At 41.2% G+C, this 18,862-nt stretch overlaps 1 protein-coding gene across 18 annotated transcripts in view; it reads right to left on the bottom strand.

Moving 5' to 3' along the window:
- NCOR2 (nuclear receptor corepressor 2) overlaps positions 1-18,862 on the bottom strand; it is a 712,221-nt gene that overhangs the window by 152,799 nt on the left and 540,560 nt on the right. For all 18 annotated transcript variants that reach the window (XM_073627809.1, XM_073627730.1, XM_073627722.1 and 15 more), the window contains exon 18: positions 11,219-11,361. In XM_073627809.1, coding sequence (XP_073483910.1) covers positions 11,219-11,361 — 143 coding nt within the window. The remainder of the gene's footprint in view (positions 1-11,218; positions 11,362-18,862) is intronic.

Raw genomic sequence — 18,862 nt, forward strand, 5'->3', positions numbered from 1 at the left:
CCAAAACTTTTTGTTCACTTTGTACAGAGTGGGGAATATTTGGCTGGATGTGTCCAATTGGGAAGACTATCCTTCACTTCCTGCCCTGTAGACAAAACAGGAAGGAGGAGGGAAATCTTTACAAAGTGAAGACAGCTGATATCGAAGATTGGAAGATTTATCCTCTATTTTTGCACGGATGATTCATAATTGAGGATTTGTTCTAACGTTTATAAGCAGGGGACACAGAGGGGTGACTTTTCCAAGCTGGGATACAGGTAGCAATAAAAAAAAAAAAAGAGAAAATAAAAAAAAAAAGAAGAGAAAATCAGAGGTTGTTACCCTTCCCCACTCTATCAAAAACAAATAAACTTTGGTTTTATCTATACTTTCAGTTGAGAAAAAAAAAATGTAATCACACCAACTTTTGGATCCAATTTAAATGGATTTTGCCTTGAGCTTTTAATGTAGACTGGTAGTAGTGTTGGGTTGTCTAACAACTGGCTAGGACTGTACTGTTCTCTAATGCCTTGACAAAGAGTGCTGTGAATGTTTTCCATTTATACAGATGTTACTTTACAGACTGATTGGCCTTAAAAGCTTTTGAAATACTTCCATTTGGAACCTGGAAAACCGCATAAAGATGCACAGCACAAATCTTTTCAATGTTCTAAGCTAATAAATATCATGCGTTTTCTACTTAATCGGAGAACCACTTTTCATTTATTTATTTAGTTTTTAACAAAATAAAAACTCAAAAGAGTTGGAAACATACTGAACCTGAATTTTAATTGCTATCTTCTAGCTTAAAGAGAGGCAAGAAGACAAACTGTCTTGGAGAACAGCCACATGACTATGAAGTATAATGGTTACTATGGAAAAGGTCTCCTTCACCTCCTCTCTTTCAGCATTTCTCTTCAATGAGCAATTGTTATTATAATATACATTCTATATTATGATATACAATTTAACCTGTCTGCTGCCAGTGGTCCCCAAAAATGTTTAACGGGCTTGTGTCAACGGGAGAATGCAGATTGCTTTCAGGAGCATTCTGTTTGCTTTTGGAATCAGTCTCAGATGTTTCTGAGATCAGTCAGTTTTTGACAGGCACATCTGACCTGCAGTTGACCTACTGACCTGCATTCACTAAGCTGATTGTGCATTTCCCTTGAATTCCCCTGGGGAGGGCAGTTAGAAAAGAACAGAATTCTATATAGACAGGCCCTAAGGCTGGATTCACACCCATACATTTTAAGTGCTTTTTGCATTTTGCAGATTTTCACTACAGAATGTGTTTCATAGGAAACCATGTTAAATAAACTGTAGTGCAAATCTGCAAAATGCAAAAAGTACAAAAAATGCATAGGTGTGAATCCAGCCTAACAACAGCATACATGCCATTAACAGACTACTGAATTCGTAAATAGCTATACAACAAAAAAAACACTTGCCTTTTTTTTTACCTTTTTTTTTAGTATTACTGCTACTACTGAAGCCTTCATCATACCGTTTTAAATGTTATATGTCAGCTTAATGCAATGAATCTGATCAGTGTGTTAAAGTTTGAGGCTGGGTTCACACAAATTTCTCCGCATCCAATTTGTATAACAGGATGGATCCGAGGCGGCCGCGGTCTGCACTGGAAAAGGGTCCAGTGCGTCTTAGGCTCTGTTTCAGGTCAGAATTCAGACAAAAATTCAGACCAGATTCCCCCCCTGAAACTGAGAACAGGGACGCACCGGACCCCCTGCTGCGAGCCACAGCTAGTGTGAACCCGGCCTTACAATCCTTGTTTCTAACATATAGAGAGAATACAGTATGTGCAGCCACATAGTCTGCACACTACATATTAAGGTTAGCTTTGAACACCATTTGTCCTAAAGAAAGAACTGGCATAGAGAAATGCAAACACTTTAATTGATGGATTCCTTCAGAACAATGCTAGTTGCCTGGTAGTCATTATGACTGACCTACAAGCATGCAGCCAGCAAAATCAGAATTCCTGATATGCATGTTTATTCTAGGTTGGTGACCCAAATACTGAAGCCAGGACATCAGTATGGCAATTAATGAACTAGCATTTTCAGGAGCTCAGCAATGCCAGTCTATATGTTTCTTTCAGCAAGTTTACTCTATGTTATTGTTACCCATGGACATAAGATGATAGTCATCTAATCAGGTAATAATGTCATGTCTATGTGGCCTAGCATATGCTTGTTGGCCAACTACACTAAGGCCCGGTTCACATATATGCAAATCAGATGCATTTTCAACTGCATCCAATTCGCATAACATGTGAACTGGACTCGCTTTCAATGGAGCCAGTTCACACATATCTGGGCCACGGTATGTTTTTGAAAAAGGGTCCGGTGCGATTTTGGGTCCGGTATAGGTGCGAATTCAAGTAAAAATTTGCACCTGAACCAGTAAACAAAACTGCACCAGACTCCGGACTGCAAACCGCAGCCGGACACGGGTGAACCTAGCCTTAAAGGGGCTCATTAACTGACCAGGTTAGAAAACCTGTCCAAAAATGGTACCCACCTTTTGTTGCTCACTCCCTTTTTTTTCTCCACATTACGGGCCATTTGTGCAGGACAGTGTCAGCTATCAGGGGGAATAGAAACTGGTCAGATTGTTGCAGCATAGCTGGCTATAATATGGGCCCACTTACCAGGGCCATAAATGGAGGAACCTTTTATCTGATCTGTCAAAAATGCAACTAGTGTTGCATTAAAAAAAAAAAAAACCCATAAAACCAGTCCAAAAATGCTAGGACCATCTTACTAGATGCAATTAAGTATGTCAAAAGCCAACGAGTTTTCTTAGACGGGTTTTGTTCTATGCCCAATTAGGGAGACTGCCCTTTACTTTCTGTCCCAGAGACAACAGGGTGAAAAAGGAAATCTTTCTAAAGTGAGAGACTTAGCCCCGGTTCACACATGGGCAGCACGACTTGCAGGTCGCCTCACCGAGGCGACCTGCACACGACTGCCATGGCGACTTGCAAAACGACTTCTGTACAGAAGTCTATGCAAGTCGCCCCCCAAAGTAGTACAGGAACCGTTTTCTAAGTCGGAGCGACTTGCGTCGCTCCTATTAGAACGGTTCCATTGTACAGAACAGGAGGCGACTTGTCAGGCGGCTAGGTCGCCTGACAAGTCGCCCCTGTGTGAACCGGCACTTCAGCCAGCCGTACACGGCTGGAACCCGGCTAAGATCCAAACCGTTAATGGGCAGCCTGAATGTACCAAGTTGATCTGCTGCTATAGCCGCTAGTGATAATCACTGTCTTCTCCCAGCAGGGACAAATTTGCATGCCCCTCTCCCCCGCTGAGAGAAGACTATTGCCAATTCCCCTGTCAACACGGTCTGTGCTGATGGGGGAATCTTGCTAATTTCTTTCCTGCAACCAGTAGTTGCAGGAAAGAAATTTTGACTGTTTATGGCCAGCCTTGGACATCTTTCAGGGGTTCCCATTTAGAAACATATTCAGTGAGGACTAAAAATCTTTTTTGATTTCCCATCAATTTCTGTGACAATGGTCAACAGGAGATTTAGAAAGGAAAAGCTGAAGTTAGGCTTTAAGAACAAACGTTTGGAAAGAAGTTTAAAAAAAACTTGGTTTCTGCCATGGTATCAATAGACATGAAGTCAGTTTTGTGCTTAAAAAAACATTTATATTTAGGAGTCACACAACATCTGACTGCTTATAGAGGAGAATGGAGGGTCCCATCGGGTCCGCCAGACCTGATCAGACCATTCGCGTGAAAGGGGCCCAAACTCAGTGGTTGCTGTTAGCTTACATTTTACATGCAACTTAAAGATATAACAAAACGCCATTGTTTACAATTACAAAAAGATACAGTGGAGTACCCTTAGTACTTTTCTTATGCCATTGACCAAGGAGAAAGTGATTCACTGGCGCACAAAAAAGCTATGTACAATAAAGGCAAACTTTTTCTTTGACATCAATAAGGCTCAGTCATTATTTTAAGCCAAAAACATGGATGACTAGACAAGGTTTCATATTCAATGGCTTCAATATGGAGAATGAGAATGACAGAACACATTAAGCGACATTAAAGCAGTAGTAAACTCCTTTTTTGCACTCGTACCTACAGGTAAGCCTATAATAAGGCTTATCTGTAGGTACAGTGAATATCTCCTAAACTTGCAGTGTTTAGGAGATCTTCACACTGGATGTAACCAGTGACATCGGTGCATGTGCTCCAAAGGTCCAGCATACAGAGGGCTCTAGCGTGCATATATCCGGGAGTGACATCACAGAGGCTCCGCCCACTCATACAGCCGGAACTAGCAAACCTGGAAGACCGAATGCAGATGGAAGCTCTGTCAGTACATCGCTGGAGGGCTTCATTCTAAGGTAAGTATTTCATAATGTGTTAGTATGCAAAGCATACTAGCACATTAGGCCAATGCCTTGCAGGGTATTTTATTATTTTTAAATGCTACGCTTTACTACCGCTTTAAACAGTGTTTAAGGAAAACTGGAGATGCAGATTTAAATTAACAATTTGCCATCCTGACCAACTTTGAAATAGTTTACATATGTTAAAAATCAGTATTTGTTTGCTAGAAAATTACTTAGAACCCCCAAACACTATATATTTTCTGAAAGCAGAGGCCCTGGAGAATAAAATGGTGTCAATGTTTATGTTGCATGATGCATGATGTTTGCACAAACGCAAATTTTCTGGACAAATACACTTAAATACATTTTAGTGCACACTAATACAATAAAATACACAATTTTTAGGTAAAATATAAAAGATGATATTGCACCAAGAAAATAGATACCAAACATGTCAATATTTAAAATTTTGCACGCCATGTAATGGGGACAAACTGTGGTACCTAAAAATCTCCACAGGCATTGCTTTAAAAGCAGGTTACCAATTAAGAGTTAAACGTGAGCTCTGGCACTAGAATTATTACTCTACGGCGTTCATCGCGATACCTCACATGTTGGAAGTGACGAATCCTCATTGCTTCCATCTTAATTCATCACAGAGGAGAGGGAGGAACAAAAATGTTCCTCCTTCTCCTCTATGGGCAGCTGACTGCGGTTCTCAGGTGGATCGGGAGAGCTCATGAGTGGTGGAAGACAGTGGTGGGTGGCAGCAGAAGGCGGGTCCTTTCTGAGCCCTATAAAAGTGATTGGATGGCTGTAGAGCCGCATAGATCACTCTTTAAAAAAGTGTCTATTTTTATTTATTTTTCTCCTAAAATTTTCAGCACCAAATTTTTTTTTTGTACTGATAATTTTATCAGAGGAGAAAAATAAAAACAGACACTTTAAAGACAGTCTAATCATGTATGACATTCTTTGCAACGATAATTCTCTCTAGAATTTATCCTTGAAGTAAATAACGCAGTCAGACACAGAAATTAAACTTGTGAGAAAACCCATATTACCTCTACGTTCTGAGAAGGATTTAGTGCCGGTTCACACTGGTGCGATGCGAGAACACTGTGAATCCACTGCGTGTTCCCGCATCGCATGTCAGTTCACACTGCCATATGCGAATCGCTGGGGAGTGTCAATACATTGTTAACGACACCCCCAGTTCAGCTCGCATATCGCACTGCGAACCGACAGCTCGGACATGAATCGGATCGCATATGTGTGAACACACATGCGATCCGATTCTGGTCCGAACAGAAAAAAGGGTCCTGTGCGTGTTTGCACCGAATGCGGTGCGATATCAGCCATACTATCTCTATGGCTGATATCGCACCACACAGACATCGCATGTAATGTGAACGGCAGGGCGCTGCGAATTACATGCGATGTCTGTGCGATGTTTGGCATCGCACCAGTGTGAACCGGCACTTAAAGTTTGGAACAAAACAGCTAAAGGTAGTCTAAATCTAACTTCATTCATTTGCAGGACTGTAGAGGCTATTGCATGGTCAAGTGAATTTCTCCCTAGACACGTGTGTATTTACAATCTATTTAAACCAAAACCTTTTGCTGGTATTGTAGATTTGTCAACTAAAAGGTAAAAATAGCTAAAACCCTCAAAATACAGGGTAACAAACCCAGTGAGAAGCTTATGATTTTTTGTAGATTTATGTGCTAGTTGCCCACTCAATGGCTAAACACTGTAGAACTGTCAGTGCAAAATAAAAAAAATAAAAAAAAAAAAAAAAAAAGGAAAAAAAAGGCACAGTATATTTCTGCAATACAAGCACATTTTCCTATGTTTTACCCTCTTAAAGGACCCTGCAAGTACAGAAAAATACCGGTTGATCCTCCAGAAATGTACTTGGCTTCTAATATCCTCTTGTGGAATGATACCACATGTCTTTTTGTGAACTGAACTAGCAATAGTGTCAGACCTGCCCGGTTGTCAAACTACTGATTCCCTCCCCCTCTCCTCATCACCAAACCATAGGGAATAATAGCTCTGAGAGCAAGAAAATTGAGGGATTTCCTTGTAACAAACACAGAAATGTGCACATCATGGAATTTCTGACATGATCAACAGTTATTTTTTGCTGATCATGCTTCACTTAAACTTTCCTAGGGACCAGTCACACAGCACTTAGACCCTTAGGCTCCATTCACACTTATAAGTCGCATGATTTTGCCGCAATTTCAGGGAATGCCTGAGTAAACTTGAGGTCTATGGACCTAAACTCGTATCAAAGTCAGACCAAAGTAGTACAGGAACTACTTTGAAGTCAGTGCAACTGGAAGCCGCACAGATATGAATGGTTATCAATGGGAATCATGGGGTACGACTTTTCATGCGACTCTGATGTCCAAAGTCACATGAAAAGTTGCACAAGTGTGAAAGGGGCCTTACTCTTCCAAAAATCAGCATTTCTCTGTGGTGGGTATGCAAAGGCCTTTCCAAATCAGCCACAGCCAGAAGCCTGTACAAATCAATGACAGGTGTGGCAGCTGTTTGCAGGTACACACACATCCCACTGGTTACATGCAATAAAAGACAGATGTCTCTGAACTGCTATTTATGAAAAAAATGAGTTTTTAATTATTCTAACATTTTAAAGCTTATATGAGGGTTTGCAAATTCTATAAGCATAATATCTGATTTCTCAACAAAGACAGTAACTGTGAGCAGAAGGAAAACTGACCCACTGACACTGCTGCAGTATCACTTGTCGGTTAGCAGCAATGCTCAGAGATTACCAAATCCTCTAGTTCATACCACATGTGCTCCAGTGCTTTTTTTCCTGCATCCAAAATGCATAGAAAGTAGGTTACATTGTTTTCTATGGCACAGTTCATACTAGCGCTTGCAGTTCCAGTTAAAAAAAAAAAAAAAAAAAAAGACAAGCTGCATTTTTCCTGCACAAAACTGTACCGCAACATGGTAAGACACATTAAAAACGCACCTACATGCATCAAAAAATGCAGCTCAGTGATAAAAAAAAAAGCACCTGTAATGCATCCAGAAATGTGTCAAAAGCGCACATGCAGAAACTCATTCCGAACGGATGTGGAGGACATTTTTGTGGTGTGAACTAGCGCTAAGGCTATTTTACCACTTCAATATCGACAATCTATAACTTTATTGCCAGCTGCCTGCCCCCACTTTCCGCACTTGCTGTGAATGTATTATTTCTTCAATAAATTCCCTCCCACAAGATAAAATAATACAAGTTTGGTTTGGGAAGGTTTTTTTTTTATCTATTACAAAACTGTATTTTTAAATTTTATCAATCTTGGGAGCCATCTCAAAATAATAACTCATAAACCACCTCAAAGCCCGTTAAAATAAATCAAAATCCTGACTGGATGCAATTAGTTTGCTAAAGAACCACGTACCATTAACAGACCACGGGTTAATTTTCATAAAACACCTTTTTACTGACTTCAAATTTAATTTTTTACTTCTTAGCATTCCTGATCTTCTCCAGCCACTTCAGCCCTCTGGATTATCACCCTGACAGTGACAAACGATGGGCCATACGTGCGCAATGTTTCACATGGGCTTCAGCCTGTATAAGAGCAGTGTGAACGGCAAACTTTTATGAAACTTTTAGCAAGCTGATTGCTAATTTAAACAAGCTGCTGGCAGGTTTCAGCAGACTTTCAATAAGCTTTAATTAGTGCTGAAGATTGCTTGCAGATTGTATAAAGGGGCATGCAGCACTCCCATTAAGATCTGTGTTCAATATTTACAAACTGGAGCAGAAGGGTGGATTAAAAGCATCAACAAGGCTTGCTGAAAGCTCTGCAAATGCTTTGTAAAAACTTGGTGTTCACACTGCTCTTATAGAAGCTAAAGCCTGTATGAGGTCTTAGGCTACTTTCAAACTGAGGCGCTATATTGCTAAAAAAATAGCACCTTTCCTCTCGCTCCAGAAAGCCTGAGGGCTTTCACACTGGAGCGGTGCGCTGGCAGGATGCCCAAAAAAGTCCTGCAAGCAGCATCTTTGAGGTGCTGCGCTCCTAAAGTGCCCCTGCTCATTTAAATTAATGGGAAGCGGCTATTTGTGGGCACTTTTAACCCTTTTTCGGCCATTAGCTGGGGTTAAAAGCTCCCCACTAGCGGCTGAAAAGCACCATAAAAATGACGGTAAAGCGACGCTAAAAATACGCCCGCCCCGGTGTGAAAGTGCCCTTAGGCTTCGATTAGACTCGACGCAACGTAAATGTGCGGTTAAGATGCGTTTTTGCCGCCCACCAACTGACCCTCTTTAAGCTGCAATAGGCAGCGGACGGGTTTGTTTACAAGCCGCAATGCTTGGCGCCCATGGCAAAGTTCACCTGACACGTAGTGATCAACAGGCGGCAAGCTCACCAAACGCTGTACAGTCAAGCATACGGGAAAGTCTGCAATGCATGTGGCTGTGGCACATTTGTTGGCAAAAGTGGGTTTGAAACAGGCGGTGAGGAGGCATTGCATCGCTTCATTACTGCCAGTCAGTAGCCTCTGAAGCGCGATACGAATGTGATAGAGATTTAAACGCATATCTAAATCTATATATAAACATTAGTGCAGCGCTCAAATATGAAATGAAATGAAGATATAGGACCTAGGTCCACCAAATATTGTGACCACCCAAAGTGACAAAGGATCCAAACGGATTGTGCAATAATCAAAATATGGAGTCTCTAAAACAATATCAAAAACAAAAATAAATGCAAATGAGATAATACAGGAAAAATTTGTGCTTGAGATTATATCACTAAGAGTTCATGAATATATCAGCATTCAATGTATAATAGTCCACCATAGGAAATAAGTCCTATAAGTTGAAGAAAGATCACCCATGAAAGGACGCAATATAGTTAAAACTTTTCCCTCGTTGTGTGGTCCACCACCATATAGTAAGATTGGCACGCTAACTTGAAGGTGTGGACTGATATACTGGTGTGTATTGAGTCAATCATGCAGTTATGAGGAATCACCTCAACAATATCCCGCACTGTCAGAATGATGGTATGCAATCACCCCGAGTTGTATGGAAAGGTTCCACCTTCAAAAAGCAGGCTTCCAATATACAGTAGACCACGTCAAATGTTATGATGCAGTTTTACACTATGTGTGGCTGTTTGTTTCCCATACATATGTTCGTGAACTGCTTTCCCATTTGACATGGTCTGCTGTATATTGGGAGCCTGCTTTTTGAAGGTGGAACCTTTCCATTCAACTCTGGACGAGGTGATTTCCATACCATCTGTCTGACAGTGCGGGATATTGTTGAGGTGATTCCTCATTAAGGATGAGCTCCGGCGTGTTCGCACACTCCACGTGCAGAGCCCCCCAGGAAGTCGGCACGGCGCTGCGCTAATCACAGGCAGTGATACATTTTCCCGATGTGCGGCTGCAGAGATCGGGAAATGTCTCACTCGCTGCCTGTGATTAGCGCATCGCCGTGCCTCTGCAGCCGCACATTGGGAAAAGGTCTCACTGCCTGTGATTAGCGCAGCGCTGTGCCGTGCCGACTTCTTGGTGGGCTCTGCACGTGGAGTGTGCGAACACGCCGGAGCTCATCCTTATTCCTCATAGCTGCATGATTGACTCAATACCCACTAGTATATCAGCCCACACCTTCCGTTCCGGTAAGCGTGCCAATCTTACTATATGGTGGCGGACCACATGAGGGAAAAGTTAACTATATTGTGTCCTTTCACAGGTGATCTGTCTTGAACTTATGGGACTTATTTCCTATGGTGGACTATTCTACATCAAATGCTGATATATTCATTAACTTTTAGTGATTTAATCTCAAGCACAAATTTTTCCTGTATTATATCTCATTTGCATTCATTTTTGTTTTGATATCGTTTTATAGATTCAATTTTTTGATTATTGTACAATCCGTTTGGATCCTTTGCCACTTTGGGTGGTCACAATATCTGGTGGACCTAGGTCCTATATTTTTTTTTTCACACATTTATTTGAGCGCAGCACTAATGTTAATATAACTTGTTAGCACTACATGTCTAGTGAAGTGTCAGCCACCACATATGGTCTCTGAGCGCAGTTTTTATATTTCTATATGTCTAAATCTAGCCTTAGTCTCCACTAGGGGTGAATAATGACAATGCAGTAGCATAATTAGGAGACTGTTGTCACCCAATAATGGGATGGTGCCAGAACAAGGATCTTCATATTAGGATCATTAGGTATTACTGTAATAAAAGTTGCAAATTTAAAACGACTTTAGAAATTACATAAACATGTAAAAGCTTATTATTTTAGTGATTGGGTTTAGATCTATTTACTGTATCTCCATCCATTTAATCCAGTAATGCATTCATTTACAAAAATATGAAATGTAATTACCTGCACAACAACACAGTGAGAATCGGTGAGGGACCTATTGCTTTGCAAATTGCACATGTAAACAGACTTTCAGGAGGGGAGAACACAAAGATGATTTCATCCATGTGCTGCTATTTCTTCACATCAAATCACAAACTGAGTCAGGTCCCAGGCCAGAATGGATTGTTTAATTATGTACAGCCTTCAGAGAGGTCCAGGGTGTGACTATGCTGTCTAGAAAGGCTGCCTGGATTACAAGACTGACTAAACAGGATTACAACTCATGAAAAAAAAAAAAAAAAAAAAATCACTGTCACAATTCCTTTTTTTTCCGGCTCAAATACATAAGCAAGCAAATCATTACATATTTGTAGATTGGAATCCAATATGCACCAAAATTTAAAGCAACCATTTTTTTTTTTTTAAATACATTGAACACATTGAAATGACAAGCCAATGCTCCTTACCATCTTCAGTTTGTGCTGCTGTAGGATGCCATCTAAGTTCTGCCTCTTCTTGTAGTTAAAGTAGAAGTTCTTGCACTGAGATACGGTTTTGGAACCAACCATTCTGGCAATGGCAGACCAATTGCGGCCATATTCAAACAAACCTGAGGAGGAGAAGGTAAAAGGATTGGTGAAGTTAATCATTGCAGAGGACAAAGCTGAGTGAAATGAAGGATTACTATGTCATTGTAAATCCCAGACCTTGGACACAAGCCTATTGATACAACAGAAAATGCTCACGCTTGTGAACAAGTAAATCAGTCATTAGCCAGACAAGTTCATGGTAAAATGCAAGACCTACTTATGGAGAGAGGTTAACCCCTTATATTCACAATTCCCAGGCAGTAAGTATTATAAACATATTTCTTAATCTGTCTAAATCAGATCTTACATGCATGTGTTATATCAGAGAGTACAATGTATATGTTTACAAAAATCAGCTAGGTTTTGATGATAGGGGAACACGCTGCCCTTTTAGGAAGCCCCCATGCACACTAGGCATTGGGCCCCGATGCAGAGGCCTCTGGCATTTAGCTGTGGGTGAAGGGCACAGGTGTGTTGTCCAGCGGCTGGACGGTACACCTAGCAGTACTTATGTTTAGGGCGGTATACACCCCAGGTCGAATGCCCAGAATGCAGATTTCTTGCATTCTGGGCATTTGCCCCCGAGTGCACACTGTCCTAAATGTTCATTAAGGATGAGCTCCGGCGTGTTCGCACAGCCCACATGCAGAGCCCGCCAGGAAGTCAGCACTGCGCTAATCACAGGCAGCGAGACATTTCCCGATCTCTGCAGCCGCGCATTGAGACAATGTCTCACTGCCTGTGATTAGCGCTGTGCAGTGCCGACTTCCTGGCGGGCTCTGCACTTGGGCTGTGCGAACACGCCGGAGCTCATCCTTAATGAATATACTGCTAGGTGTGCTGTCCAGCCCCAACTGATCGAAAAGGTGCACAATGTGGCTATAAATCCAACAGTTCCATGGCACTTAACCCTGTTAACAATAACAGATGTAATACAAACCTGACTCTAATAAGAATATGTAATCCACAGTGTGTAGATACCTATGAACTTCTACAGCTCATACAGGATATTGTATTCAAATATTGCCTGTACAACCTAATAAAACAGCCTCTCTCAACCGGAGTGCTGCGGCACCCTTGGGTGCCACTGTATCCTGGTTGAGAAAAGCTGTAGATCGAGCTTTTACTGTGTCAATGTACAGTTGTAGCTCCGTCAGTCGCAGCCCAGTATAGATACAGTTCACCCAGCACTGCAGGTGCAGTAAATCAGCATTTGTTAAAAAGGCTTCTAATAAAAAAAAAAAGGCTATACATATGTGCGCATATGTGTTTGTGTATGTTGTTTGTATGTGTATATGTGTATGTCTGTACATTACTTTTAATCCTAACCCCTAATCCCATATGATCAGAACTGCTTTTCTAAGAAAACAGGAGCTCATTCACAATAGGGGTAAGGTGATATGTCACCCCTTTACCACCTATTTTAATCCCCTATATGTAGCACCACCGTGCTGCAACCATGCATAATGCACATGCAGCACAGGCCATTCAATTGAATGGGTCACGTTTGCTGGGCGTCAGTGCTGGGGATATAATTCCTGCCCCGGGTGCAAATGATCGTGGCTGCAGCATGTATACAACCCAGGATGCTGCCTCTGCAGCTAAACAGGGAGCAGGTGGGGGTTGTAAAAACATGGCTCAACCACATGGTTTTACCGTTCCCTAATCTCACCCCTTAGACTGGGGTGCCTTGAGACTGAAAATACTTTTAAAAGACTGAAAAAAGTTTGAGAAACACTAATAAAGAGCTCACCCACCAAAATGATTATTTCAGTAATAGGTTCTGGTGGGCTGAATCATCCCCTGGTTCCTTGTATCTTCAGGGGGCTGCTGTAAGGATCCCTGTCACTGTTCTAAGCTCTGCTTCTGACCAGCGTTTTGGGTGTCCCTGCCGAACTTGGGATGTTCACAATACAATAATTGCATTCTCTAAAATAAGAAGTTAATCCAAAAGAGAGCGGGTCCCATCTGTAATTGGCACAGCAGGTATGCAGATCTGTTAACCTAAATGTTGTCATCGTCCCTAAGATATAAGAAACGTGCTTTAAACCTCTGAAGTAAAAAAGGAGGCTAAAATGGTCAGGGTAACTCTTAAGTGGCCTATTCCTAAAATCTGCAGAGCACTCCATCGTCGTCTATTTCAAATCAAGTTAGTGAAATAACAGCTTAGCAGGTAAAGCCAAAAAGTCTATTAGGATAAGAAGATTAATTCACACTGTAAGTGGTGTACCTGAATTATTAATACATAGATCCTGATCAAATGGTTAGGATCAGCCATCAGGCTTAAGGAAAAGACTGGAGAAACAGAACAAAGCCTGAAAATATCTTCCTGGTATTATCACAGTATTTAAATACTATCTACATGTATTACACACAGATATTTGTAAGAATGTACATGATTATTATACTGAAGTCAAGATAGTACAGTATGGGGGCTGTCGAGAGTAACACGACTGCGGCTTAAGTAGCAAAGCATCAATGTTATCTTCCTTGAAGGCTCTTGATTTGAAGCATGTGTATTTTAATGATAGACCTGTGTTTGCCACAAACTGCATATGATCTCCGGCAATACATTTTGATACAGTTTGGGTGACATAAAAAAAAAAATAAATACATTTTTTATTTTCCATCAGCTAAAACTTTCATTGTCAATCCCTTGCCGTTGTTCCTTTTCTTTCTTTCAAAAAGGAAAAAGAAAACATGGACCGCTAAGGGCCTGTTCACACAAAAAACATGCATTAAAATGCATGAACATACCTGAATCACGGATATGCATTGCCTACCAGTGGCCTGCACTGTTATGTGCATTGACACTTTTTTTGCGTGTAAAAATGCTACGGTTCCTTTTAAGGGACAAAATAATAAAAAAAAGTTTTTCCCCAAGATATTTGCATTGCGATGATGTGCATTTGTAAGTTTAGTTGTGGTAAAATACATTCATGTTGCATTTTAATGCAATGCACATGACACAAATTGTGGGGTGAACAGGACACATATAAAACATATTTTTTTTTATGTGTCCTTGCAGTGAGCTGCATTTTTCCAGTGCAATAAAATGCAGGTCACTGTAGTATGTGTGAACAGGGCCAAAGAGTGCAGTCTGTGCTTAAAGTGATTGTGAGCCTAGGCACACATTGATGTGGTGCGGGATTTGCAGCAATTGCTGTGCGTTTCCCACACTGCATCACAATCGCATTCCGTTCATGTGATCAGCTGCGGGTGTCAATGTTAAGTTAAACGACAACCCAAAAAGTTTTGTAAAATGCACTGCAATTGGCAGAATCAGATCGCATTGGTGTGAACAACCATGCGATCCGATTCCAGTGCGACAAAAAAATGGTGCATGCACCTTTTTCGTAGGGGTACGGTGCGATTTGAGCCATACAAAATGAATGGACTCAAATCTTACTGCAAAGAATTGCATGTGATTTGAACAGGAAAGCGGTGTGATTCCTGTCCGAATCACGTAGTTCCACGCACTGCACCAGTGTGAGCCTAAGCTAAAGGCTAAATAAAAAATAAAGAAACAAACCAGTTTCTACTTACCTGCTCTGTGCAATAGTTTTGCACAGAGCAGCCCCAATCCTCCTCTTCTCTGGTCCCCCCGCTAGTGCTCCTGGCTCCTCCTCTCAACAGTTTGCTACCATTGGAAACAGCTTCCTATGGTGGCACAGACATTGAGGCTCAGCCCCACCCTCTCCTCACAGGCTGTGATTGACAGCAATAGGAGCCATGAGCGAGAGAGAGAGAGAGAGAGAGAGCGAGAGCGAGAGAGCGAGAGAGCGAGAGACAGACAGCAGCTCTGCTGTGCTTGGGCACAGTGCTGGATTGAGATTGGGCTCAGTTAAGTGTGGGGGGGGGGGTTAAGCAAAACATTTTTTTCATTAAAAGCAAAAGAATTTGAGCTTTTACTACCATTTTAACAGCACAAGTAGGTTTGGATATTAGAAATTTCAACAACAAATCTGGTCTTTAGTCATCTATACATATAGCTACTATAAAAAATAAAAATAAAATACAAATATGAACAGCTTGCCAGATGTTATCTATATCTCTATCATATAAATAAAAACTCTACTGTTCAATGTAAGAAATGTGTACTAATAAAATAGAAAGTACAGTAGAATAACATTGTGGATATTTTATTGCGTTCATCTTTAGATATAAACGATTAGACATTTCAGCGGGTGGCTGCAGGACAGTCTATACCAGGGATATGCAATTAGTCCAGGGTGGAAAGTAGGGTCCCCCAGGGTTCTGTCCTGGTGCCATGCAGGTCTCCTGCAGATCTGTCAGTGTATCTGTGTTCAACATATGGGCAAGCAGATACACTGACAGGAAGAAGCAATGAACTAACACGTGAGAACTACAAGCCGACAGCCACAAAGAATGATGGGGCTTGTAGTTCATTCACGCACAGAGCTGTGTGAATGAATGACGTGGCTGTGTGGGCGCAGCCCCGTACGGGCACGCTGATTTCAAAAAGCGACAGCTAGTATGGGGAACTTCTCCCTGTAATGCTGTCACAGGGAGGGGAGGGGGAATTAGAAGCTGCAGCATTGGGAACATGTTACTAGTTCAATTTTTTTTAAAGAAAATTCCTATATGACCTACATACCAATGCAAAATAAACAAACACTTCCTAAAATGTCTAAAAATAATATTTACATACCCGGAAGTGATACAATTTCATGGCAAGGTGTCTACCTGCCTGAAACACTTGCTTTCACTCCCCCTGCATTCCTCGTGAGACACTTGTCTTGGGCGATGGAGATGGAGAAATGTGACATTTGTCAAAGCAGCCTTCTCCTAGATAGCTGCATTGTTGGCCATGGAAGGAGGAAGGGTGCCCTCTCAGACCTCACAACTAGTCATAGATAGGAAGCACTACTTGTGCTTTATCCGCTGAGGAACAGAACATATTGCTAAAATATGACATGAGAATTCTTCCTTAATAGTTGACAAATCTTTCCTTGGAAGAGTATAATTATGTATGGAAATAAATAACATTTACACGCATCTACTGTGTGTAAAATATGCATGAAAGAATGTAATTGTGGCGAAGAACTCCTCTTTTCTCTAGTCCCTTCCAAACTTTAAAGCGGGGTTCCATTATCTCCGAGATTTTTTTTTTTTTTGCAAAATGACAATGAATATGCTCTATGAATATAGAACTCACTTGTTTGGTTTTTAAAGATGAGTGTTGTCCGTTTTCTCCTAATAAAGAAACTTATAAATTACGATCCAGGCGGTTGTCATCTTGCCTGTGGGCATGTGAAGCCCACAGGCATCCTCTTCCGGGATACGGTGCTGCTGATCAACCAGCATGCACCGCCCGTTCTGTTCTCGATCTCGCGCATGCGCAGTAGATTGACATCGCAGCGCCATCAACAGCTCCGGTTGCCATCACAACGAGCGGCGTCATAGGAAGTCCTGCCCCTTTGTGATGGCAATGACGTCACTCCCAGGATTGAATTCCCGAGATAACTCTCACAACAGGCCGCCGCACTGACTCCTGGGAACAATGACACAAGCTCCCAGGAGCCAGTGCGGCTAAGAGGAAGTGACAATTTAGCCGCAGAGAACACGCCCCTATCCGCAGCCTGTACATCCTGGAGGACACAGATACAATCAACAACAAAGGTACAGTATAAAAAAAAAAAAAAAAAAAAGTGCCGTTTTGTCATTAGGACATTGCGGCAATCCTCTGCAGCTAGTGTTGTGAAATCGGGTGGAGATCCGCTTTAACTACTTCTACCTCCACCCATCTAACAATACTTTTAAGAAAAAAAAGTAGAGGTGGTCCCAAAGAGTATACTCTTATGACCAGGCTAGTCTTGAAGGCACCATGTTTCATGTTGCATATACAACTCATTTTTGTATACATAGTACATCCTTTAAGAAAGTCAAGCTGGTAGACACTTATTAAAATAGATCGATCTATCTATCTAATATATATAATCTCATCTGTGCGTGGATAAAAAAAAAATGTTAGCAGCAAGCAATAGGCTGATTATACACCATACACAACATACATAATACAGAGAGGGTGCAGTGCTACTTCAATGTTCAAAAGTCACTAATAGAAAAAACACATGAAAGTCCACATATAAAACGATAGCGAGAAAATCTCCATACCGACTTCAGTGAAAAGGATTTGCATGTACACTCGTCATCTCTGTGAGAGGGGGGGGAGGGGCAAGCCTGCTTACCGAAACCTATTGCCCCTCAAATTATAGAGAGATTCATCAATGGCAAATTTTGTTGTCTGCAGTGAGGAGACCTGGATACAGTCTGGAAGTCTCCATAGTCTGACTTTGACCTGCTGGCCAATGGAAGTGAACTTCATATTTCTAGTGTACGCCGTGAAAATACTGTGGCCTATACATGTATTGCAAAAAATTAGGTTGGAGTAGATGAAGATGTATCTCCTCTCGTCATTGAAGATTCTGCCAGAAAAACTCGTAATACCGATGGCACTGTTCACACCGCTGAAAGTGGGGATTTTCCAGCTAGATGACTACATGGACCGCATACTCTAGTGACCTGCAGTGACGGATGACGTGAAGATCATGGCGAGGTTCTGGCTGTTTCATCTGGCCCTTGATTCCTTATATGCTGCTGTTGACCTCTCTATAATTTGAGGGTCAATAGGTTCTGGTAAGCAGACTTGCCTCCCCTCTGAGTTATTTTGAATTTTTCTGGCAGAATCTTCAATGAAGAGAGAAGATATGTCTCCATCTACTCCCAACTTCATTTTTTTGCAATACATGTATAGGCCCCAGTATCTTCATAGCGCACACTAGAAATATGAGGTTCACTTATTTTGGCCAGCAGGTCAAAGTCAGACTATTGAGCCTTCCAGACTGTATCTAGATCTCCTCACTGCAGACAACAAAATTGCCATTGATGAATCTCTCTATAATTTGAGGGTCAAAAGGTTTCGGTAAGCAGGCTTGCCCCCCCACCTCTCACAGAGCTAACGAGTGTGCATGCAAATCCTTTTCACTGAAGTCGGTGTGTGGATTTTGTAGCTATTATTTTCTATATATAATGTAACTGCTTACCCATACCTCATTCGTTTTTCTGATGAGACTCTTGGACTTGACTAAAGAATTTATAGAGAAACAATTACTTTAACCCTTCAAGTCATGAATCAATGTAAAACACCATTTAGGCACCTTGGAGAGGTGCAGACGGCACATTTCATGATCTCACTATAGATGCTAAAGGAAACTACTAAACTTGCTGTCTTTCAGGTTCATAGAGTGCACAATAGACACATTATAAAGTAAACTAATGTGGCTGTTGCAACAGAGAATGCTGCCCATATAATTTCCCAACAATTTAAAAAAAAATAAGCCCCAGTATCTTACTAATTAATAATAATTAAATCTCAAATAAAACATCTCACCGTCTTTAGTAACACCAAGACAATGTTATTCTTTTAGTTAAAAGAACTTTATTATTTTGTTTGAAAGACATTTAAAGTTATATTACATTCATTTGCATGTACTCTTC

Source organism: Aquarana catesbeiana, linkage group LG01 (genome assembly GCF_042186555.1).
Source record: "Aquarana catesbeiana isolate 2022-GZ linkage group LG01, ASM4218655v1, whole genome shotgun sequence".
Lineage (NCBI taxonomy): Eukaryota > Metazoa > Chordata > Amphibia > Anura > Ranidae > Aquarana > Aquarana catesbeiana.